Raw genomic sequence first — 25,665 nt, forward strand, 5'->3', positions numbered from 1 at the left:
CCAGGCTAGCCTTAAACTCCTAGGCTCAAATGATCCTCCTGCCTCAGCCTCCCAAGTAGCTGGGACTCCAGACTCACACCACCACACCCAGTTAGAAAACATGTTTTCTAACTAGTCAACATACCATTATGCCACCTAACAAAATGAATGGTAAACCCTCAGTATCATCTGACATCCAGATTGTATCTTAATTTTCCCAGTTGTTTCCAATTTTCTTTGTTGCAGTTGGCTCCAGATATTATATTTGCTTACTACATTTTATGCCTTTTTATGAATGTTTTACAAACTTCTGTCATTCAACAAACTGAATGTATATCATTGCACTTCTCTGTGCAACACAAGAAAATTACAACGTTTCCTTATCATCATCCTTACTATTATACTCTTAGTAAGGCCTTGTTGCATAGTTTAATCATCTTATGTGTCAGACTCAGAATGACCTCTGGCTTCTTCTTTTTTTTTTTTTTTTTTTTTTTTAATTTTTTTTTAAATAGAGACAGGATCTTACTATGTTGCCCAAGCTGGTTTCAAACTCCTGGATTCAAGCAATCTTCCTGCCTCAGCCTCCCAAAGTGCTGGGATTAGAGGTGTGAGCTACTGCACCCAGCCTCTAACTTTTTCTCAACATTAAATCCACCTCAGTGTCCACATACTTTCTGCCAGTGAGGATAATTAAAACTACCTTCAGACAGTGCTGTGGCATCTCCAGGTGGATTCAGAACAAGATTCCCCAAACCAGCCATGGGCAGTGAATTTCGGGGTAATAGTTCTTGGTGTGTCTGGTTTGGAGGATCCTCTTCCCTTGTTGTAACATCAAAGACAGATCTTGGCACCTCATCTGCATGAACTGAGTGTATAAATGCCTACCTGCTTGACTTACCTGTTCTGACAGAGGCTACGGGACTTACCACTGATGTAATTGATGTGTTTGTTTTCACACAGATTATCGCTTATCAGCCATATGGAAAATCTGTGGACTGGTGGGCCTATGGCGTCCTGTTGTATGAAATGCTTGCCGGGCAGGTAATGTTTTGCTACATTTTCATGTTTGTTTATTGCTGTGTTATGTGAATACTTCAGCTCTGGTTGGGCCTCGAGAGCAGGACCTGACGTTTTAGTGTGGCTGGTGTTGTTGGTGTGATGTCCCTGACCCAGACGAAAGAGGAAGAAACTCCCCCTTCAAAGTGGATCACGTTCAGTATGCACAGAAATTATCACTGGTCATGGAAACTCCATATTGAAAGCTTCAACCTGGAGTGTAGACAGTGTCGGTTTCACATTATGAAATGTGCATGTTGGCCAGGCATGGTGGCTCATGGCTGTAATCCCAGCACTTTTGGAAGCCGAGGCAGGTGGATCGCCTGAGGTCAGGAGTTTGAGACCACCCTGGCCAACATGGCGAAACCGCCATCTCTACTAAAAACACAAAAATTAGCCAAACGTGGTGGTGCACGTCTGCAAACTCAGCTACTTGGGCCGTTGAGGCATGAGAATTGCTTGAGCCTCAGAGGCGGAGGCTGCAGTGAGCCAAGATCGTGCCACTGCATTGCACGGTGTCAAAAAAGAAAACTGCACGTTGATGACAGCAGTGGCCTCTTAAGTTTTCAGTATCTTAAAACTGGGGTTGGGTTATGGTTCCCTGCAAGTTTGTCTGCAAAGATTGCCCCAGCTGCTGCCCATGTGTGTAATTAGTAGCAGTGTTTAAGGAAGAAGACAGTTACCTTGAAGAAGCATTTTAATAGATTCTCCCCATCTCCTCCTATCTCACCTTTGGCAATTCATTGTAATTTTCACAGAAGTCCAGTGAGGCTGAACTTCCAGTTAAGGAAGGTAAATTAGCTTTCCCTTATGATGTGACATGTACCAGATAACCATGTGCCTTATTGCCTTACATGGCACTTTCTAATATAATGGCTTAATATCTGTGTCATCAGGGTGAGTCGTACTAGCTGCCACCTCTAGGCCTTGCCCCTAAGACATCCTATGTGACTGTCCTCATGCTCTCAGCTGAAATTAGGAGGAATTAATGGAGAAATCTGAGACCCTAATAGATGGTGGGGCTGACAGATGTGAGAAACTTGAGTCCTTGAATGACTCTGTGGATCAGTGCCCCACACCCACATAGGACACATCCTTGGCAAAGTCCTATGTGGGGGTGGGGCACTGACCCACAGAGTCATTCAAAGACTCAAGTTTCTCGCATCTGTCAGCCCCACCATCTTTTAGGATCTCAGATCTCTCCACTAATTCCTCCTCCTTTCAGCTGAGAGCATGATCAGTCACATAGGATGTCTTAGGGGCCGGCCTAGAAATGGCACGTATCACTTATGCCTAGGTTCCACTGGCCACTTGGCCCCACTGGGACACAAAGAGGCAGTAAGTATAGCATATCTGAGAGCTCAGCAGGGGAAGCAGGCTTGGTAATCACCCAGCAGATCTCTGCCTTATACTACATATGATTCGGCCGTGGGCAGCTTCTTATAATTCCCAGCACTCCATGTGCTAGTGCCAAGATCTGTGACTCTCCATAGCCAGAAGCCTTAGAGACAATGGAAAGAGATGGCCATGGCGTGCAGCAGAGCCACCCCCAAAGACATCTTTGTTTCTGGGGGAAAAAGTCTTCCCTTCCCACATGTTACGTCCATTGACTCATTTTTTCATTCATTCACCACGTATTTATTCATTGAACGCTTATGATGTGCACGGCCATAAAGGTGAACAAAACAGACGAGAATCCTTACCTTCATGAAGCTTACAGCTTAGAGGAGGAGAGACAGCAGACAGGTTAGATAACGAAAATGTGTAACACAGCAGAGATAAGCTAGGAATAAAAGTAATAAAGCAGGAAAGAAGATCGTGTTGGGGGAGGTTGAAATTTTAGCTAGAATGACCAGGGAGGATAAGGTTAAGACCTAAAGGAAGTATGGGGATGTCTGTGTGCATATCTGTTGAAAAAACATTCCAGGCAGGGGGAGCTGCCAGCGTGAAGGCCCTAAGGCTGGAGATTGTGCAGCCGTGTTTAAGAAATGGAAGCTAGAGCAGAGTTGAGCTAGAGAGGGAAGAAAGTAGGAGGCCTGAGGCCAGAGAGGAAGAGGCTCTGTCTGGGTCCTGTTGGTAGCAGTGGTGCATCCCTATGAAGCTGCAGCAACCTCAGTTACTTGCCTCCTCAGGAGAAAGAATTTGACTGCAGGGCATCAGGTAGAGTGAGAGCCTAAGACAAGTTTTTTTGTTTTTGTTTTTGTTTTTGAGACGGAGTTTTGCTCTGTCGCCCAGGCTGGAGTGCAGTGGCGCGATCTCAGCTCACTGCAACCTCCGCCTCCCGGGTTCAAGTAATTTTCTGCCTCAGCCTGCATAGTGGCTGGGATTACAGACACCCACCACCACACCCGACTAATTTTTGTATTTTTAGTCAGGCTGGTCCTGAACTCCTGACCTCGTGACCCACCCGCCTCAGCCTCCCAAGTGCTGGGATTACAGGCGTTGAGCCACCACACCCGGCCGAAGACAAGTTTTAGAGAGGAATGAAAGCGTATGAAAAAGCATCCGAGCAGGAACAAAAGAGAATAAAGTGCATTTGGAAGAGGGCCAGGCCGGCGACTCGAGAGATCCAGTGCACTCTTGGACTTCTGAGCTGGGGGTTTACACCTTGGCATTCTTCCAGGGGCTTACATCTCTTCTCCCCTGATTCTTCCCTGTCCGCGCGCAGTGGCCTGCTAATGCCCGGGAGGGGCGGCATGTGCAGTGTGTTTACCGGAGTTACACGTGTGCTCAGCTGGGGCATTCTTCCCTTACCAGTCAGACGTCCCTAGGAGGTGGTGTACTGCTGAAACTCCGCCATGTTGCCTCTTCATGCGCATGCGTGAGCCCACTCGCCCAACTCCTGAGATCTTACCGAGAGGCTGCTGCTCGCCAGTTTCGGGTGTTTGTCTTTATTGGGAGACTGCCTTTCCTTGGTGCTGGCTGCGACCAGTTATTACTTTAGAGAGACAGTTAACCACCTGACCATCACCTGATGGTCGCCTGAGTTTCCTGGTGGGTAGGAGGAGCCCTTTCCTGCCCCGCTTGTGTCCGAACAGCCACCTATTGTAAGGCTGCGAACATGAAGGTCATCTCCAGACCAGGGGCTTTGTCTCTAGGATGGGAGGCTGTGGATGATCTCTCCTTTTAGTGTCTTTCATTATATTTCCTAAATACTGAAATAGTCTTGTAGACATTGAAAGACATAAAGCTTTAGCTTGCATTTGATCATTATTTCTCAATGGTGTTAAGACTTGACTGACATCAAAAGAGTGGTTTATTATTTATTTAGTGCCCCCCCGCCCCGCCCCACCAAAGCGTTCCTCTTAGGCCATATACGTCTGTGTGTAAACACAGAAAGGCAGTTCATACACAGTCACCGTCAGTGAGTCAACAGCTGGGGAAACAGGAGTTGTCTGCTCCTCAAGTTAATTTCCCCTTCCTTAAAATTTTGACAGTAAAATTCGGCTCTGAATTACAGGCCTCCTAGGAGCCCTGCTGTCGATGAAGGCACAAAAAGCCAAGTCCCCCTCTTGATCCCACTTGAATGTTCAGCTCTTGACTCCAGAAAACAAACCCTGCTTTCATTAACAGTCACATTTGCATACACTAACAAGCAAAAGAGGCTGGGCGGAAACGAAGCCAGGATCTGTTTCCGAGGGCGCTTTACAAGAGGTCACGTGAGTAGACTCTTGGCCAGCAGGAGACAAGAATTTCAGAACCCGGCCTGCAGGAAAGTCCTCCTCCTTCCCGCTGCCTGGCTTCTCTCCTCTCCAAGCCTTTCTGGGACTTCATTCCCTAGGGGAGAGCTCAGGGAATGCTTTTTTCTGGCAGGGAAGTCCCATTTGTGGTGCGTTTTGAAGCCCTATGACACGGGCCTCAGACCTCGTTTGCAAATTGGCCTTGAGGTGGTTTCCAGGCCTTATTTAAAGGTTTCCCTATTAAGCTTACGCCCCCTGGAGAGCACTAGGCTCCTGCTCTCAACAGCTCTGCAAACTTTCTGGCCTGTTTCCAATATTTCCCATGCTGCTTCTCAGAGCCACTTAGCCTGCCTTATATGCATACCTTCCGGTCTCCATAATCTCTGTTGAAAACGGTGATATTCTTTAAAGATGACATCTTAGACCAGGCGAGGTGGCTCATGTTTATAATCCCTTTGGGGCACTTGGGAGGCCAAGGGGGGTGGATCACTTGAATCCAGGAGTTGGAGATCAGCCTGGGCAACATGACAAAATCCCTTCTACAAAATAAACGAAAATTAGCTGGGTGTGGTGGCAAGCGCCTGTAGTCCCAGCTACTCAGGAGGCTGAGGTGGAAGGATTGATTGAGCCCTGGGGTCAAGGCTGGCAGTGAGCCTTGATCACATCACTGCACTCCAGCATGGGTGAGAGAGGGAGACCCTGTCTCCAAAAAAAAAAAAAAAGACTCCTTAAAGGCATCCCACACTCTGGTGCAATGGCAGGCACAGATAACAACAGCCTTTGTTCCTCTAAATCTCCACCTCACCTGCCACAAACACAGTGGTTTCATTCAAAGCCCCTTCATCTTTCTCTGTGACTCAATGCAAATTTAAACGTATTCCTAGGCTGTGACTCAGCTCAGAAAGGATAATGAAGGCTCTATCCAGTATCCACAGCCCCTCCAAGCTTCAGCAATCCTGGAGACCCAGCAAAGGGTATAGACGTTGTTGCTGAAAAGTAAGATTAATGATAAAGTTGTTGACAGGGTTTTGGTCTAAGTTTGTCCTCTTTAATCGCAGAGGACTGAAGATGAGCAGGAAAAAAATAGTTCATTGCCATTTTCTTCTCATTTGCTTTATTTATTGTCAGCAGCCAAGGGGGCAGTTAAGAATAAACAGCCTGAGTCTTTATTCAGTTCCTGCACTGCTTGGCAAATACGAACACTTTTGGGGCATAAATAGTATTTACGCAGCACTCTAATGAGCATTTTGCGCCTGGAAGTGTTCTCGGTGATCGTCATAAAGGGACCAGCCCTCTCCTTATGCCCTTGTCTCCCTGGGTTATTTACGCTTTGACTTCACTCCTACTGAATCAGTAATCGCCACTTCATCTCAGAGCTTCGGCCTGAATTGTCCAGGGGAGCATGCCCGGCCCCCAGCCCAGGTTTCTGTGATTTGCAAATAAGCGTGGCCTCCATGACCACTTCCTAGCTAAGATGCACCAGTGCAGTGAGGTGGCTCACACCTGTGATTAGAAATAGTTTTTTGCAAAATCTGAACCATCATCCCTCATGTGTCAGTTTAAAACTCACAATCACATATTGTTAAAGTGGGAAGGAGCTGGGTGAGAGGGGATAGAACCCATTCAGAAAATGTTTACACCAACCCAAGACTTTTCAGCAGGTAGCTTAGCTTGGAACATTGAGTCCAGATTTGTAGAAATTAAAAACCATGGGAATGGGGGAAAGAGGCAAGAGAAGGCATCCAAAATGGTCATGTACTGAAGCACCTCAGTGACACATTACACCCATGGTCCCCAGGCTAAGTGGCTGGCAGTACTGGAAAGGAAAAGGAATAGAATTAATAACTTTTCACCATTCCCTTGCCTTCAACACCAGGGCCTGAGAGCAAGTGATTACCTGTCACATGCTCCAGGGAGACTTAAACCTAGAGAGACTTAACAAAGGCCGTAAATGTGTTCACATTTTTTTAGGCTACAGGATGCCACACCTGGGAAGTTATTATGGGGATGTGATTCAGAGAAGAAAACAGGGAGATGCACAGGTGTCTCTAGTAGCGTTAGTGATGAGGGTACATGCTGGAAGCAATTGTAAATGTGCTGTGGACCAGTGGATCTGTCCTGATGATGCATCACCTCGGTGGCATTCAGCTCATGGGAACACTGGTGGCAACAAAGAAAATGTATTTGCAACAGTCAGTGAAAAAAAAACTCCAAATTTTGCATCATAATTTGAAAATAATGTAAGATGCTGGGCACAGTAGTTCACGCCTGTAATCCGAGCACTTTGGGAGTCCAAGGTGGGTGGATCACGAGGTCAGGAGTTTGTAGACCAGCCTGGCCAAGATGGTGAAACCCTGTCTCGACTAAAAATACAAAAATTAGTTGAGCGTGCTAGTGCACGCCTGTAATCCCAGCTACTCAGGGGGCTGAGGCGGGAGAATCTCTTGAACTTGGGAGGCATAAGGTTGCAGTGAGCCAAGATTGCACCACTGCACTCTAGCCTGGGTGACAGAGCAAGACTCTATCTCAAAAAAAAAAAAGAAAGAAAAAAGAAAATAATATAAGGAAGCATAAGAATCTATATAAAAATGAGAGCAATTTTTGTGACCAGGTAAAGGGAATGGGGATGCTTTTTTCGTAGACTTCTCTTCCCCACCATATTACATAATTTTCATTTAAAATAGGGCTTCAAGCTAGGCGTGGCAGTGCACACCTGTAATCCCAGCACTTTGGGAGGCCAAGGCAGGCAGATCACTTGAGGTCAGGAGTTCAAGACCAGCCTAGCCAAGATGGTGAAACCCCGTCTCTACCAAAAATACAAAAATTTCGCTGGGTGTGGTGACGTGCACCTGTAATCCCAGCCATTCAGGAGGCTGAGGCAGGAGAATCACTTGAACCTGGGAGGCGGAGGTTTCAGTGAGCTGAGATCGCACCACTGCACTCCAGCCTGGGCAACAGAGTGAGACTCCATCTAAAAAAAAACCAAAAATATAAAACGGGCTCCAGGGAGCTTTTCTGAATGTGCTGGTCATTTTACCAGGTACTCATAGTCTTCCTCCCTCCTGTCACGGTAGGATTGTACTTCCTTTCTCGTGTATTTGTGGGGTGTCAGGGAGCAGCATATGACCAGCACTGGCCAATGAGATCAGAGGGGAGGTACTCCAGAGTGGGGCTGGAAGCGCAGGTACAAGACACTGAAGAGCTGCTGCACCAATCTTTGCTGCAGCAAGACCGTGATGGTGGCTGCTCCATCCCAGTGGGTCCCTGAGTGCAACCAGCAGAGGCCTCTCTGACCCCCAGTGTATAGGTAGCATAAGCAGGAAGTGAAACGTGTTGTCTTATGCTTTGGAGATGGTCTCAGTTGTTTGTTTCCACAGCAGGACCCAGCCTATCCTTACTGATCCCCGAAGGCACAGTTAAGATACCAATAGTCTACATCTTGAAGTAAGCCAGTCACAGGGACATGTATCACCTCACTTATATGAGATGCCTAGAGTAGTCAAATCATAGCGACAGAAAGCCGAATGGTGGCTGCCAGGGGCTGAGGGGATGGGAGAATGGGGAGTCTGTTTTGTGAGTGGAGTTTCAGTTGGGAAGATGAAAAAGTTCTGGAGATGGCCAGTGGTGATGCTTATGGAACAACATGAACGTACTTAATACCTCAGTGCAGTGCACTTAAAAGTGGTTAAGATGGTAAATTTTGTGTTATATAATACGTATACACACACACACACACACACACACACACACACACACACACACATATGGTTTTGTTTTTTTGGTTGGTTGTTTTTGTGAGACAGTTTCACTCTGTCGCCCAGGCTGGAGTGCAGTGGTGCAATCTCGGCTCACTGCAACCTCCGCCTCCTGGGTTCAAGCGATTCTCCTGCCTCAGTCTCCCAAGTAACAGGGACTACAGGCGCCCTCTACCGTGGCCAGCTAAATTTTGTATTTTTAGTAGAGACAGGGTTTCACCATGTTGGCCAGGCTGATCTCAAACTCTTGACCTTGTGATCTGCCCGCCTCGACCTCCCAAAGTGCTGGGATTATAGGCGTGAGCCACCACACCCAGCCTGTGTTATATATATTTTATCACAATTTAAAAAAATAGCCTCTATCTTAGCAACAGAGGAAACAGATTAGGAAAAAGGATGCCTTTGATTTCATGGTATTCCAAAACTGGGAGAAGGCACTTAACTACTCCTCTCCCCTACACCCAAGAACAGCCCTCTTTTACCTTCTTCAGGTTCATGCCATCTTCAGCCAGCAGGAATTTGGGGAAGCACAGAAGCTGCATCGGCCAGCAGCTGGGAAGGAGGGAGCCAGCCTGATTCCCATCAATTCATTAGAGCTGGGAAACCATGCCAGGTCTCTAGCCCAGAGGCCGATCGCTGTCTATGGGATGACTTGAAACATCTCAGGCCCCCGGGGCTGCCCCACCTCTTCATTTTCAGAACTCATCACTGCACATTGTGTAGGCTGTGAATCAGCCTTCTAAAATTTACCGCAACACCCTTGCCCTCATCAGAGTTCTCTTTACATGCTGGGTGGGCCTGTAGCCGAGTACCCGCCCCCCCCACCTGACTTCACCCCTACCAGGAGCAGTGCTGGATGTCACCCTTCACAGCAGGGCAGGCAGAATTGCTCATAATGGCTAAGAGCCCCAGGCTCCAAATTCAGGATGTCTGGGTTAGCACCTGGGTCCTGAGACTGATTTGCGGATTGAGTGAGCAGTGCCACCCAAGCTCTCTGCACAGCCCCTGACGTGCAGAGAGGGGCTGAGAAGTGAACACCACTGTGGTCACTGTCGCTGCTCCTCCCCTCGTGCCCACAATGCTCCTGCCTTATTGGGCAACATAGACTCACAGCAGTGAAAAACGTGAGGGACAGAGATATGTCCCCTCCTTGGGCTGTGGTGACGGAGAATCCCTAATCCTTGGGGCCACATCAAGGCTGGAATGCACAGGCTCTGTCACAGGAGCATTTGATCTTATGGCTTTGTTATAGCTTAAGCATCTTATTCCACCACACAAGCCTAAGAGGCCTCTGAGGATCCTTCCAGCCCTGGACTAAGAATTCACATTGAGTTAAACAGCTTTGTTCACTGCAGGACTTCTCAGGGCCTTTACAATTTAAATGTTAAAGCAAATTGCCAGAGAGGAGTATGGGATGCAAACTTGGACCTAGGAAGATGCTGTAGGATTAATGTTCTGAGGAATATTCTTTGGGGAGTGTCCGTATCCAGCCTTCAGTGGGACCCAAAGAAGACTTGACAGTAAAAGTCGTCCTTTGGTCTATAGAATCGAATCCCTGATACAGCCATTAGCCTTCAGCCATGAACATATGTGGGGACAGCTCACCTGGCAAAGCTGGTTCCCTTGCCAGGAGACAACTAAGTAGATGTGGTAGGCCAGTACCATGCACAGAATGTTCCCCAGACAATTTCTGGCCTTCCACATTTGGAGGTGGGGTGGCTGCAGCTGCATTGATCTAATCGTCTTCAAATGAGAAGAAGCTTCTCACTGCCCTACTCAAGCCAGATTCCTGGGGAAGCTCCACCTGTGTTTCTTAGAAAATGTTTCTCTTAGGCCTTTGGTTTGCATTGTCTGTGACTTGGCCCCTGTAGCATTCCTGCAGCTAAGATTCAAGCACCTCCAGAGAGGCTGGTTGAATTTTGCTGGCACCTTTGTCGCTGCCCAACAAGGTGCACCCCATTTAGCCCGCTTCGGGGGCATGCAGCATACATGGTCGCACAGGGCTTTGCATTTGGTTTGGTGCTATGCTGTCGCCATCTGGAAATTCTTCATAGTTTTGAAATGAGGGACTCCCGTTTTCATTTTGCACTAAGACTTGGAAAGTATGTGTCTGGCCCTGACCAGAGGCCCTCTTGGGCCACATGGTGAGGTGCCAATCAGTGACCTGGAAGCAGAGCCTCTGCCCCCTTCCCCGCCAGGTCACGTTTGCATTGCAGAGAGTGTCACACAGCCAGTTCAGGAACCTTGCACCCCTGCAGGGTGCAGGCCACGCCCTGAGCAGAAACCACACCATGTTTTTGTTTTGGAAACAGTCTTGCTCTGTCTCTCAGGCTAGAGTACAGCAGTGCAGTCTAAGCTCACCGCAACTTCTGCCTCCTGGGTTCAAGTGATTCTCATGCCTCAGCCTCCTGAGGAGCTGGGACTACAGGCGTGTGCCACCACAGTCGGCTAATTTTTTGTGTTTTTAGTAGAGATGAAGTCTCGCCATGTTGGCCAGGCTGGTCTTGAACTCCTGACCTCAGGTAATCCACACACCTTGGCCTCCCAAAGTGCTGGGATTAGAGGCGTGAGCCACCACGCCCAGCCACTACATTTGTTTTAGTTACAAAAACCTCCTTTGCCAAAACTCAGCCAGGTTTATGGATCACTGATGGGGGAAAATGTCATGGGTGACCTATAATAGGTGTATAGAAGAAGTGGGCTGCGTGCTGTTGGGCAGGGAGGATACGGTGGGGCGGACACAGGGCCAACCTGCACTGTAGCTCCATCACAGCTCTCCGCCACCACTGCCTGCCTGCCCTGCCCTCTACAGATGGAAGCTACCTGTCCCCCTGCTGGCACAGGTAGCTGTCCCTGCTGGCACAGGTGGCTGTCCCTGCTGGCACAGGTAGCTGTCCCTGCTGACACAGGTGGCTGTCAGCAGCCTGCACCCCCTGGTGGGTGCCCCTCCAAGCTGCCCTGGGGGCCTCCCAGTCTCCATGTTATTCCTACTGGTGGAAGTCGCTGTGGCCAGCTGCCCCTGCCCTGCTCTGAGTCCCTCACAGGCAGGCTCATTTTAGCTCTCTTCACTCACCTGTAGCTTCAGCCAAATTAAACCTTCTTTACACCAGGCACTTACAACACAAAAAGAGGCCTATTTACTTGTATTTCCAGACCAAAAAAATGTTGAGTGGTACCAGACACCCAGGCCTCTCTCTGTCCTCCCACTGGGGCTCTTTATAGACTTGGCATCTTTTCCTCAGGGCACGTGGCTCCCGTTCAGGACTGGGCAGGAGACTGAGGTCAGGTCTCGGGTGCTGGATGAACAGGTTGAGGTGATTTGTGGGTGGTGGTTGAGGGGAGGGATCTGCTTCGCTCAACAGCTGCCTCTGACTTGGGAGAAAATGTTTGATAAGAAGGGCATCCTTCTGACTACTGCACGGTTACCTGTGATCCAGGACTCAGTTCAAAATTAAGCCAAACACCATCACTGTGTGACCTGCCCATGTCAGCCAGTGACTGACTCCTCTTTCCCACGAGAAGGGAACACCTCCAGATTAAACAAAAGGATTCTGTACAAGCGCTGGGCCCTGCTCTGCCTTTCTTATGCTAAACTCAAGGTTACAAAGCCAAAGGGAAGCATTACGGAATTTCCCATGAACGCTTTCCTCCTGTGCCATCCCGCCAGAGTGACAGGGAAGTAATGGATCCCTCAAGACTACAGACATGCTGGAGGAAAAAGTTCAAAGGGCATCGTGAGCTCAGCCTTTCTTCCTAGAAGATTCTCAAGGCCCTTCCCAAGAAAGTTGCTCTGCCTTAAATAATAGCACCACTAAGTTGCCTTCATTGGGCACTTACCGGGTACAACACAAAATACAAGGCACTTTACTCCCAGAAAGCCCATCTTACCAGTTGGAGAACTGTGTTTTAAAGAACGAAGTCATTTGCCTGTGGACACCCAGCTAGGAAGTTAGTAGAGCTAGAATTCTGGTCCAGATCCACCTGACTCTAAAGCCATGAGCTCCCACGGGGCCAGCGTGCCTTCCTGTCTCAGCCTGGTAACTGTGAACCCAGTCAAAGTGGACGAGGGAGGAGTCGTCCAATGGAAGCTGAGGTCCCATCACTGCCACTGTGCAGGTGGAAGGGCCCCCCAGCAAAGCAGCTCCTTGTTGGGTCAGAGGCCTGGTGTGAATTACTGGGGACGTCCTCTTAGGCCATGTTCTCAAGTCCCCTTCACCCCCAATGAAAGTGTTGGCATTTTCTACTGGCCACCCCTACCTTCTGACTACAAAGCCGTCTGTAACCTAACTTGATCATAATTAGATTTTTAGCACATGCTTACAAGATTAATGGATTAATCATAGTTTATTTGCAAATCATTAAAAACATTACTCAAAAACACTTTCCCTGAAGATTGTTTGGGTTGCCCAGGGCAAGATAATTAACGAGACAGAGGGGAAAAAATGAAAAACACACAACCGTCAACCTCATTAAAGATAATCAAATAAACCCTCAAGTTCACTGAGCTAACTGTGCAGCCTGCGGGGGGCTGAGAAACCTGGTCTGTTCCTTGGTGCTGAATTGGCTCTTCAGGTACCATGTGAAAGAATTACTCTGCCTAAATACCTTCCCATCTTTCTTTTATTCCACAACAGCCTCCATTTGATGGTGAAGATGAGGACGAGCTATTTCAGTCTATCATGGAGCACAACGTTTCCTATCCAAAATCCTTGTCCAAGGAGGCTGTTTCCATCTGCAAAGGAGTAAGTCGATTTGGATACCTTTTGTGATCATAGACCAAGAGCTTTGGTAGGAGAAATACTTTCCCCACACTTCTAAGAGAGATGGCAGAAATACCACAAACCCACACCACTGCATTTTGGCCATCGACGGTTGGGGCTTGGTGTCACACAGGGCACAGTGGGGAAAGTGAAGGCCGGGAGAATGGATTGGAATCCCAATACTTCCTGGGACTCTGGCCCAGTCACCTAATGACTGTACTGCACTTTTCATTCTAATCCATTTCATAAAATTGTGGTGGGGACTACCAGATGTCGTCAGAGGCCCATAGAAAGTGTGTGCTCTCGTCGCCTGTCTCACCTGGTGCGACTTAGTTAGTTCTTTGTTTGCTGCACTTTTCTTGAGCTATAGCATACATACAGCGATGGCACAAATCATCAATATGCTGATAAATGAATCTTCACAAAATGAATCCACCCGTATAATTGCACCCAGCTCAGGAAACTGTGTTTCCACCACCCTGGAAGCCCCCTCCTGTCCCATCTACAGTCACTACCCCGCCCCAAGATAACCTGCCCCCGAAGTTTGGACAGCATGGATTAGTCTTGGCCTGTTTTGAACTCTGCACAAACTGAACCTTGTAGTGTTGCTCCTGGCCTGGCTGCTTTCACTCAATATCGTGATTGAGGATTTTGTCTGCATTGTTGTGTGGGGTTGTAGTTCCTCCTGTCATATTGCTGTGCAGTGTTCCGCCGTGTGAACACACCATCGTTTCCTTATCCATTCTACTTCTGGTGGATATTTGGATGGTTCTTGCTTTGGTTTGAGGTTGTTACAAGCAGAACTGCTGTGAACCTTCTGGGGCGTGTGTTTTGGTGAAGATATGCACACACTTTGATTGAGAAAATGCTCTAGGAATAGAGTCGCTGATCATGATTTGTCTGTCTAGTTTGGAATGGTCAAGAGTTAGATCACAAAGCTATTTTCAGGCTTAGTAAGATGGAGTACAATATACCCTTAACAGTATCTGGTGAGTGTGATCATTTGTGAGGCATTTGTCACGTGTCATCCAAGAGCAAGGCACTTGGGAGAGATACTGAGGTCGGGAGGAACTGGCGTCTGCCTTCAAAGAGCTCATAGCTGTTGTTTGTCTCTGTGTCCTGCAATAGGCAAGTCGGAATTAACTAGTCACCTTGCTTGTTATAGCATTTATTTTTCTAATTTATGAGTCTTTGATTGATAACATTTTAGCCCAGACAATACATAGACATATGATGCTTATTATGGCATCCTCTGTGATGCTAGACTGTGATGCTTTCAGCACACACAATTTTTAGTGATTGCATGTTTTTTTTTTTTTTATTACCAGATACATGTATAGCATGGTGTCTCCAAAATAGATAACGTGTGAGATGTCTGTTTAAATTCTTCTTATTCCATTTGGCCATGGGTTCAGATTGCTTCCCTGTTCCCTTATCTTGAAAACCATCATAGGCAGGGCTGCACTTGCCAATGTCATTTTTGTGAGTTGGCTTCACTCCGTACAAGCCACTGAGTGTCTTGGTCAGCTCTCTGAGATGCTGTCCAGGCGCCCACAAAGTCAGGGCTGTAGGCAGAGCTAGGCAAATGGAAAGCGCTGTCTCTGGGAAGCATTTGACATCCATTGTTCTCTTTTTCTCCTTTTCCTTTCTAGCTGATGACCAAACACCCAGCCAAGCGGCTGGGCTGCGGGCCTGAGGGGGAGAGGGACGTGAGAGAACATGCTTTCTTCCGGAGGATCGACTGGGAAAAACTGGAGAACAGGGAGATCCAGCCACCGTTCAAGCCCAAAGTGGTGAGTCCAGAAAAGCAGCCTGTTTTCTGAGCCCCATATCCCCAGATTCTGGGAGTATCCCACTCACCTCTTTTCTTGGAGAGAGGAGGCCGGTGGCCCCTGGCTTGTACAGAGTGAGGAAACCGGCCAGGTTTCAGCCTTTCCTCAGTCCTGTGGCCTCAGCAGCCAGGATTCCTGCTGCCTTCAGAGAGTGAGGACCGATAAGGCAGGGAGGGGAACCCTGTGCACACTTCGCCCTCCAGCTGGGCAGCTGCAGAGCACCCCCGCACAATTAGGGAGTGAGGGCAGCTCTGCTTTGGGTCTGGACTTTGTGGACTCGCACCCAGCAGCGCTATATTCATAGCCTTCAGTCCTCAGCTGGACTCAGGCTTCGTGTCTGTCTCCAGCTTTCCTGGATTTGCCTGGCACCAATGGGAGCCCTGAAGCACAGCCCCATCCTAGCCAGCTCGTAGGCAGGGCCTAGGCCCCGCCCCCTCTTCCACCACTGTCACCGCTGCAGGGAGTGAGTGTCAGGCACCAATTCTGATGTTGTCAGCTTTTTTCACACTCTCCCTGTTCGATTCCCATTTTTTTTCATTTATTTAAACACTATGTGCCAGGTCCTGTTCTTCGTGCCTTACAAATATTAATTCACTTAATCATCCCAACAGCCCTGTGAGATGGGTACTGTGGTCCCCAGTTTGCAGTGGAGGGCACAGAGAAGCTGAGTAACTTGCCAGAAAGCACACAGCGGATAGGTGGTGGAACCTGGAGGAGTCCGTGTCCTCACCCACTGCACCATCGCTCCGTCTCAGCGACTGCCCTGGCGCTGATGCTGCGGCCCTAGTTGTTGATTGCGACCAGCCAGTGCCTTTCATGCTTATATCTCTCGAAGTAAACTGAGAGCCTTTAAGATGTCAGCCTCCTCACACACCACCTGCCACTTTGCCGAGCCTCCAGGGAAGTCCTGTTTCTAAGGGCTGGGCGGACTGTGCCTTCCAGCTCTGCCACTATCCTGGCCAGCATCAGGTGGCTCACATTGTGCCTCTGCACGGAGACTGCAGAGAGCTGCTTTATGCCACAGTCAGTTTCAGAAGCATTGCCATGTTGATTTCGTTCAAATCTATCTCCTCTGACAGGTGCCCCATGAGCAGGCCAGGGGACCCGCCTCGGGTGGCAGAGTTGCCAACTGGGTGGCACACAGCCTTATTCTTAGAGCAGCAACTTCCTCACCATGTGTGCCTCTGTGTCCTCTACCCCAAGAATAAAACTGCTGTTGGTGAGCCCACTGGATTTTATTTTTCTAAGGTATTTTTAGCACACACTGAAGAAAAACTAAAATTAATCAGGTCAGTTGACTTCCTCCTGAATCATCGTTTCAAATAAGGCCCTTCTGTATCTGCTACCCCCACCTTTTCTTTAGCCAGCCCTGCACACTGATTTCAGGGGGCTCTCACGGGCTCCTGCCCCTCAACTTACAAAACCTGGTCTGAAGGTTTTGGGGGGGGTGGGGAGAGTGATTAATGATGCTGCAGGTGGCCTCAGTAGAAAATTCTGTTAGGGATTTTTTTTTTCCTCTTTTACCTTTAATATTTATTTGTCGTCTTAAATTAAAACATGAAGGTTATGCAATAGCATCTTGAACACAGCTTAGTTTCTTTATAGGAACAACGTAGAGATGCATACTGACCCTGCCTTGAGGGTTGAGCAAAATCCAATTATTTGTCAGTCACTTTCCAGAAAAAGATGAGTTGCAGCAAAACCAACCATAAAACATGTCTTTTTCTGTTTATTCCCACCTTATAGCAAAAGAGAGTGTTTATCTGCATAGTCTCCCACGTTTTGTGGATACTCGGCCCTAAGCTCAGACGTAGGGAAGACGAGGGCGACTTGGCTCCAGCAGGCAAGAATGTGAATTGTTCCCTGTGGTCATGGAAATCACTGGGAGCAAAGCTGTACCTACGGCAGGCAGCTGAGTTAGAAGCAGTGTTTATTTATATTTTATTCCTGGAGCGCTACTGTTTTCTGGGTTTTTTGTTTTTGTTTTTTAACTGAATACTGGTTAAAATTAAGAAGGAAGGATAAATTGCCCCTGGCTATGAAGAAATAGCCCCTGAACTCAAATGGAGGCAGAAATTGTGGACCCAGGCCCCAAAACTGGAGATTTCATGTGAAAGGCCCTACCTGGTGAGAGCTCTGGCCTGAAAGAAGGAAGAGAGTTCTCAGGCAGAAGCCCGTGATCTGCTGGAAAACCTGTGCACAAAAGAGGAAGAAGGTAGAAAGAATACAGATGGAGAGGAAATGGGCCCACAGAGGGAACAACGACAGTGAAGATAGAAGCAGGTGGCTGCAGGGGGACCCACAGACACTGTCCAAAAGCAGAGCGTGTCAAGGGCAGAGAGATAAATGGGGCAAGCTCTGATTCCTGGAAGGGCAGCGATGTGTCTCTTGAGAGCTGTTTCCTCTAGTCCTTGTACTGTGCCAGCCAAGTGAGGCTCATCACAGCATGTCATGCAAGGGCTGGCACCACCGCCTTCAGCGGTCTCTGAGGACTGCACTCTGTTCAGTGATGACACACTGGAGCAGAGACACCATGCCAAGAGCCATTCCAGTGGCTGGAGAGGACATTTAGAACAGCAACAAGCAACCAAAGTCGAAGCTGCACAATACACCATGGTTCATACAAAGCAGCAGGAGAGAACTAGCGGCGTAGAAAAGTTATTCTGGGATGTGGTCTTCCAGCTTCCTTGGTGAAAAATGTACTATGGTTCCCTGACCCAGAGCTAACTGAAAAGTGAAACGTGTTTACAGAACTGAGCATTCTCTGACGGGTCGTTTTGTTATTTCAAAGGGAGACGTAGCAATGCAAGCCTAAATAGTGCTGCCGGAGAAAGGATCAGGCAAACGTCACGCAGCCAGCAGCTCTCACCGCGAGCCCATTTCTGAGTGGCTGTCGCCTCTCAGCAGTTCTTATGACCCTGGCTGACCAGCCTTTTCTGTCCTGGTGAAGACTGCCTGATGGTTTTTTAGCAAACGCTGGTGAATCAACTTCCTGAGACTTGCAGGCTTAAGGACAGGTAGCTGTTTTCACGTGCGGTCCCGCTTCTGGCTCCCATGGAATTAAACCTTTGCTTATTACCAAATGCCAGTAGTGGGACTTGAAGTTCTCACGGTTATTTGCAAACTGCTTCTACAGATAAGATTGAGCTTGTAGGATCAGGAGTCTTTCATCTTTGTTTTACTAATTTTTAAATGTTTTGAACCTCCAATGAAAGAGTCTTCCAGAATCACTTGACTTCTCTAAGGAGGGTAGAAGTATTCCATTGCTGGACAGCCTACAGAGCTTATCAGGGAATCATGGTTCCTCTAGTGTGCTGTCTTAATCCTCTTCCTGACTGCCAGAGTGACTTGACTAAAGTTAACCTTTAGACCGCAGTGCCACACAAAATGTGATCCCACCACAAAAAGCATCTCACAATGCCATGATCCGTCAGGAGGTTCACACAGGACTTTCCATCTCATGGTGACATTAAGGTCAAGATCTGCAGTACAGCTGTGGGCTGGATTCTGTATAAGGTCACACGTAAAGGAGAACAGAAAGAGGAGAGCGACCAGTGTCAGGTGTGTGGAACAGTGGCCATCTCCCTTAGCAGTGGCCACCTCCCCTGGCGGTGGCCGTCTCCCCTGATGGTGGCTGACTCCCCGGGTGGTGGCCGTCTCCCCTGGCAGTGGTCATCTCCCCTGATGGTGGCTGACTCCCCGGGTGGTGGCCGTCTCCCCTGATGGTGCCTGACTCCCCGGGTGGTGGCAGTGTCCCATGGCGGTGGTCATCTCTCCTGACAGTGGCAAGCCTGGAGGCTCAGATGTGAGAGAAGAACCTGCCCCTGTGGCAGTCAACAGTGGGAGAGTCCAGTCCTGGACAGAGCCATGTCTGTCCCTAAAAAGCTACCATGCGCCCCCATGAAGATGATGATTTTCTGGAAGATGGGACAATCACTTTGCAGGGATTATTTTGTAAAAACAAAAGCAAAGATAACCGCAGACAGCAGTGCTGTGAGCCCTGGACACAGGCAGCCAATAACTAGCTCCTCCTCTTTATGAGCAAAACACAAAGCCAGCTGGTTTCAGGGATCTCTTCCAAGGAAGCACAATGGCAAACATCCTCTGCTCCCGGGGCGTGAGGGCCGTCAGCTCAGGGAGGACCGTCAGCTCAGGGAGGGCCATCAGCTTAGCCTGATGTTCTCAACAACAAACCCAAGTCATCAAAAAGAGGCCTGTAGGCCAGACCTGGTGGCTCATGCCTGTAATCCCAGCACTTTGGAAGGCCGAGGCAGGTGGTTCTCCTGAGGTCAGGAGTTCGAGACCAACCTGGCCAACGTGGTAAAATCCCGTCTCTACTAAAAATACAAAAATTAGCTGGGCATCTGTAATACCAGCACTTTGGGAGGCCGAGGTGGGTGGATCACGAGGTCAGGAGATCGAGACCATCCTGGCTGACACAGTGAAACCCCGTGTCTACTAAAAATACAAAAAATTAGCCAGGCATGGTGGCGGGCACCTGTAGTCCCAGCTACTTGGGAGGCTGAGGCAGGAGAATGGCGTGAACCCAGGAGGCGGAGCTTGCAGTGAGCCGAGATCGCGCCACTGCACTCCAGCCTGGGCGACAGTGAGACTCCGTCTCAAAAAAAAAAAAAAATTAGCTGGGCGTGGTGGCAGGTGTCTATAATCCCAGCTACTCAGGAGGCTGAGACAGGAGAATCACTTGAACCTGGGAGGCGGAGGTTGCAGTGAGCCAAGGTTGCGTCATTGCACTACAGCCTGGGTGACAAGAATGAAACTCCGTCTCAAAAAAAAAAAGAAAGATCCATAATGTTCAGAAGAGTCTATGTAAGAAGAAATTTTAAGTTTAAAACAGATGTCACCTCTGGAAAGGGTAATCTTCAGTGACTGAGGGAGCAGTGGGTGTCCACCCTGCCTGTCAGCTTCAGGTGAGCGTAGAGGCACCATGGGGAGGAGGGATTTGGCCCAGCAACCAGAAGGCTCACCGAGGGAAGGAAAGCGCTTTCTGCTTTGCCAGAAAAATAAAAGCTTCAGGATTCTGATCCACCATCACTTTGAATTTTGTAGCCTTTTATTCTGATTTATAATTAAGGTGAATGAAATGGCCAAGAACAGCCTTCAAATTTCCACTCATCCTGCCTGTGATCAATAGCAGTTTATACAAATACCAGGAGCATAAGGTTAATTGATTTTTCTTTTTTTAGTTCTAGCCATTGGCACCAAGGAGCAGAATAGCAAGTTCATAGGCAAGCCAGAATAATTCACTGTACTTAAATGATTATTACGGAGGGAGAAATTAATCTATAATGTTAACACAAGAAACGTATTCCAGAGTGGGCAGGCGGAGCACGTTGGAAATAGGCCTTTCACAGATGGCCATTTTTTTTGTGTGAAATTACTGTAAGTATTCTATTTTTTAAAAAGGCAGAAAAAAAATAGAACTGTCTTCAGGACATTGTCATCCAATGACCCACAGCCAGAGCCAAAGAGAATAAGAACACTGAGGACATCCCTGCAGCAAGAACACACAATCGGGGTTCCTTTTCCCAGTCACCACAAAGTCCTTCTTCATTTCACAGTGCCATTAGCTTGTTTAGAGAGTTTGATGATCATTTAATTATCAAAGCTGGTGCAAGGATCCTTTTGTTTTTTAATTTTATTTTGAAATAATTTCCAATTTCAGGCTTGCAGAAGGGCCAGGAAAGTAATTTAAAGAACTTTTGCATTCCTTTACCCGTGTTCCTCGATGTTAACATTTTAGCATGTTCATATAGTTATGTTCTTTTTTTCTTTTTTTTTTTTTTTTGAGATGGAGTTTTGCTCTATCACCCAGGCTGGAGTGCAGTGGCACGATTTCAGCTCACTGCAATCTCCACCTCCCAGGTTCAAGCAATTCTCCTGCCTCAGCCTCCTGAGTAGCTGGGATTACAGGCACCTGCCACCACACCTGGCTGATTTTTTTTATATTTTTAGTAGAGTCAGGTTTTGCCATGTTGGCCAGGCTGGTCTCGCAAACTCCTGACCTCAAGTGATCCACCTGCCTCGGCCTCCCAAAGTGCTGGGATTACAGGCTGACCTCGGTATCATCCTTTTTCTGTATATCTCTCTGCGTATAGGTAGACACACACATCTGTTAGGTTGGAGCAAAAGTAATTGCAGTTTTTGCCGTTACTTTCCATTCTTTTTGCCATTACTTTTGTACCAACCTTAATATATACTTATTCTTTTCTGAACCATTTGAGAGTAAGTTGCAGAGTTAATGCTTCTTTACACCTAGCTAATTCCATGTGTATTTCCTGAACATAAGGACATCCCCCGGTACTGTGTACTTTTAAAAATTACTCCAGCAAGCTAGGTATATAGTGCAGGGGCTCTGCAGGTGAAAGAAGGAGGGAGGGTCCCCGGCATGGCTGTGTCACAGATCAGATACCATAGGCAGCCTGGGCCACGTCTCATCAGTTCTCTAGGGTGGCAGGCAGCTTCATTCTCTTGGCTTTTCTGTTGGGCTAGTAACAATGATGCCAGTTAAAATTGAGATCTCAAAATGGGAAGGTTTGTCGGCAACATACAAACACTATCCAGCCTTTGGAGACTACGGAAGTCACATCATGCTGTATCTAGGTTTGATTTAAGCCTCGACACTAGTCTAAGACAGCACCTTTTACTTGGCTAACTAGAAGCAAAAGCAGTTTTTCCTATTCTTTAATCATTACTCTCTCAAATACTTTTCTGCTTAGCAGAGAAATCGGAAGAAATGAGACATTTAAACTAATAATCAATATAAATAAGCATCGCTGTTGCAAGCCTCGGGGCGCTTCAGTGATGAGTGATGGCATACATACAGACCCTGTGTACATCAAATGGTATGAATTGACAGGTTTCCATTGTTGGCAGTGAAGGTTTCCAAGAACTATGGCCATTACAACTTTTCTTGGAAAAAGAGCTTCAAATCCTCTAAATCTGGCCATTAACATAAAGACCAAATGGAGTACATGTTTTTATTCCGTAGATGACAGCCGGCAGTAAGCCAGAACCTTCACCCTCATACACACGTGGCTCTCACACCTAAGGAATCCCCTCATTTAATGTGTGGCTTTTGGCCTCTGTCTATCAGCAAACTCATCAACGGAATCAGCCTTCCTCCAGAACAGAGTTTTCCCTTTCTGAGATAATGCTGCAGTGCAGTAGGTGAGCTGAGTACTGTTTAATTTTGTCAGAGAAACCAAAGACTATATGAAGTTGGCAGGAGGTGAAAGGCATCCCAATCCCTTTAAAAAATTACTATTAACATGTTCTCTCTATCTGGTGAAATGAACAGTTAAGTGGTAGAGAAGGGCATAAATGAAAAGATATCTCCCCAACTACTGGTCCTATTCTTCATGATCTTTTCTGTAGCCTTCCAGAAAGTTGCTGTGTGTGTAAACATATACACAGATGAGGTTGTGCCATGTTACACACCCTTGCGTCTTTCACTTAGCAATGTGTCCGAGAGGTGTTTCCGCATCAGCTCTCGTGGGTTTATAGCATTCTTTACGTGTCCATTCCCGATTCTGGACTTCCAAGGCCAGGAACTGACTATTCTCCAAATCCTCTCCTTTGTCCGTTCTTATTCTCCAGACTGTGTGTACCAAATCCTCTCCTTTGTCCGTTCTTATTCTCCAGACTTTGTGTACCAAAATGCACTGGCTTCAGTGGGCTTCCAGGTCTTCGGTGAGCACGTTTCCAGAACCTTGGGTGACTAAATGAGCAAACTAACCCCACTTTATAACCCTTAACTGTGTGTCCCTGCTTGTGTTGGTCATGCACGAAGCCCGCTCCCTGAGCATGCTAATCTTCAGAGAAAGGGCAGACCAATGGCCAGACCCCTTGCTGAATGGCTCCTTAGTATGGACATTACCTCCCAGGAAGCCCAAGCGATACACGCCAGCCCGTTTCTGCTGTTGGTTATTTAACTTAAATGAAAACGCTGTGCAACCACGAGTTGCAGAGCTGTGCAGATGGTGGCGGTGTGGTTGCTATGCGCTCCACTTTACCCCAGCACTGGGGCTTGAAATACAAGTAAGGGTTCCCCTACGATGAAGCGCATCCTGCCTTTGGTCATCGTAAGGGATAGCTCCCACCTCGTTAGGTTTCCTTTCTCCATAGTCTTGCAACATTCCTTTACTCTTTATTTGTTCTGCATCCTTCCTCCCCTTCTGGGTTTTGTTTGGTTTTGCTTTTTAACAGCAATGTTTTGAGCTACTCATATTTCCCATAATTCCCATAGCTGTGACCACGGGGTTGTATTCTACATGACTGAGACACCGAGGTAAAGGGCAGGGGTGAGACCAACACGTGTATTGCTCATGCCCAGAGACCTCTCACAGGTAAGAATCAGCCACGAAGCCAACTCCTGCATTGCATCTCAGTCTCCCGCACACCCTATCACAGAAGGAAAGGGGCTGTGAGCATTGAGCAGTGTGTTTGCCACACAGGGCTTCAGTGGGGGCACATTGCAATCCCAGATTCCACCCAGAGTCCACGTCATTCATGTTTCGTAACATCTTTACCATGCCTGATTTATCTTGGGTTCGTTGCATTCATTGACAGTTTGACCAAATGGGTAGGAATATCAAAAATGACAAAGGAGTTCAGTCCTGAATCCAGAGATCAGAAAGAGGGAGGTAGCTTATTAATAACGTTCATTCATCCCTCAGGTATCGATCACATGCCTTTTACATGCTGGCGCTTGCTTCCCAGGGTGTACCTTATGTCTGTCCTGCCTCCTCATTGAGGAAGGGCCTCATGCCCGCTAGTTCCCTGGATCCTCACAACAGCCTGGGAAGGTGGATGGTCACATCCGCATCTTACCTTCACAAACAGATGCATTGAGTTTGCCAAAGCTATACATTGGGGCTCTTGATCTCTGGCCACATCCTTCTCCCCTCTGTGTCCCCACTTTCCCTTGGATGTCAACATCGCCTGGTCTCAGGGAGTTCAAGAGTCACACGCCGACTGGTTAGGTCTGACCACCCCCTGATGTCCTCTTCCCCTTTATCTCTGTCCCATACCCATCGTGTGGTACCCATCACATCCCAGTCGGCAAGAGATGTGGGTGACCTTTGGAGGTGGAGATAGTGCACACCCAGCCCAGTTGCACTCACAAGGTATAAATGTTACTTTTAGTGGACATGTGCTGTTGGGTGGTCTAGAGCTCTGAGGCCATGGACAACCACACCTGCCTGCTGTCACAGACTGCTGTAGAGGCTGCCCTTCCAATGGCGGTGGTGATTACCTGCCTGCCTCATCCCTGAGGAGTGGCGGGAGGCTGCCTGCAGTCATCTTGTACTCATTCACTTGGCGTTTGTGTAGTCATGCTTGGGGCCCCTCAGCCCTTTAGCCTCTTTGCTTTTTCTTGCTCCCTACTCAGCTCCAAGATGGCACCTGAGGCCATTGCCTATCAGGCTCATGGTGATGAGTAAGGTTAGAACATTGATAATAGGAAGAATCTCTTCCATATTAGGAATACAGTAGCTTCTTGAATCTACTGCTTTTCCTTTCTCCAAGGATCCAGAAATCTCTGGTTTTCATTGTCTTTTTCAGTAGGAGGTGGTAGTGGTGGTGGTGATAATGGTGATGGGGGCGGTTTTCCACATTAACATCTTGGAAAACGAGTAGTTCAAGATCTTCTCCAATTTGACTGAGAGTAGATTGTCTGTTTCCAGGGCTACTTTTGCTAAGAGCTGTGGAAGGCTCATTTATAATACACTGGCAGACCTTCTGTGGTAGAAAAGGAAACGGTATTTCTCACCACGCCAAGTCTGGAGGAGAAATAGCTGTGCTGCCCCCTGGCTCTTGGTGGGGCGAAGGAGACTTCTTTGTGGCTTGATCTCCCTACGAATAAAAAGTTCTTGAGTCTCGGAGCTGATCTAACCCTCAGGTCATCCTGCAGCCCTTCCAGGCTTTCTTCCCTTGCTTGCTAAGATCCACCCATGGCTCGTTTCTGTCCCATGGTTGATGTGGCTGAACTTCAGTGGTTTAGTTTCTACTCTTCGCCCTCGGCCTGTGCCTGCCTCTTGTCTCTCCACCAAAGAGAACCAATTTAAGAAAAACTTTCATTTGTTAAAGTGAGATTTCTCCCTCTTTGAGTTCAAGGAAAATTCCAGAGAGATTTACAGTGAGAAAGAAGGGGAAGGTGTTTCCAGCAGTGAGCAGTTTTGAGACCAGAAGCCACATAGCTGCACTCAGTGTGACTGCAGGGCAGCAACTGGGTTGATCTAGGCTCCACAACTTCCCCCTTAGCTCTGCAGACCTCAGCACAGGCAGAACACGAGCTCTTAACCAGGAAGGGATTTTTGTCCCATTTTATCACAGTACTTAGCTTTTCAAGCAGTGGGCACCCTCAGGAGTGACCTTTCTCTGGACACCAGCTTTAGAATTGGATGTCCTCAAGCCTCCCTCTCCAGGCTTCTCAGTGGGAAGGTTTCTGTGGTCCCCTTTTTAGAGCTTGGGAGATCTCCTTTTAGTTTGCTTTTTATTTTTCCTTGGCAGTAAAGCCATGGCTTTTGGAAACGTCCCATTGGACGATGATTCGTAAATGCCATAAAGACGGGACTAAAAT

At 47.8% G+C, this 25,665-nt stretch overlaps 1 protein-coding gene across 1 annotated transcript in view; it reads left to right on the forward strand.

Annotated features, from left to right (window-relative positions):
* The window catches only part of PRKCA (protein kinase C alpha), a 501,655-nt gene that overhangs the window by 471,317 nt on the left and 4,673 nt on the right, over positions 1 to 25,665 (forward strand). The window contains exons 14-16 of the mRNA XM_025362600.1: positions 943 to 1,023; positions 13,108 to 13,215; positions 14,886 to 15,026. Coding sequence (XP_025218385.1) covers positions 943 to 1,023; positions 13,108 to 13,215; positions 14,886 to 15,026 — 330 coding nt within the window. The remainder of the gene's footprint in view (positions 1 to 942; positions 1,024 to 13,107; positions 13,216 to 14,885; positions 15,027 to 25,665) is intronic.

The sequence above is a fragment of the Theropithecus gelada genome, chromosome 16, assembly GCF_003255815.1.
Source record: "Theropithecus gelada isolate Dixy chromosome 16, Tgel_1.0, whole genome shotgun sequence".
Lineage (NCBI taxonomy): Eukaryota > Metazoa > Chordata > Mammalia > Primates > Cercopithecidae > Theropithecus > Theropithecus gelada.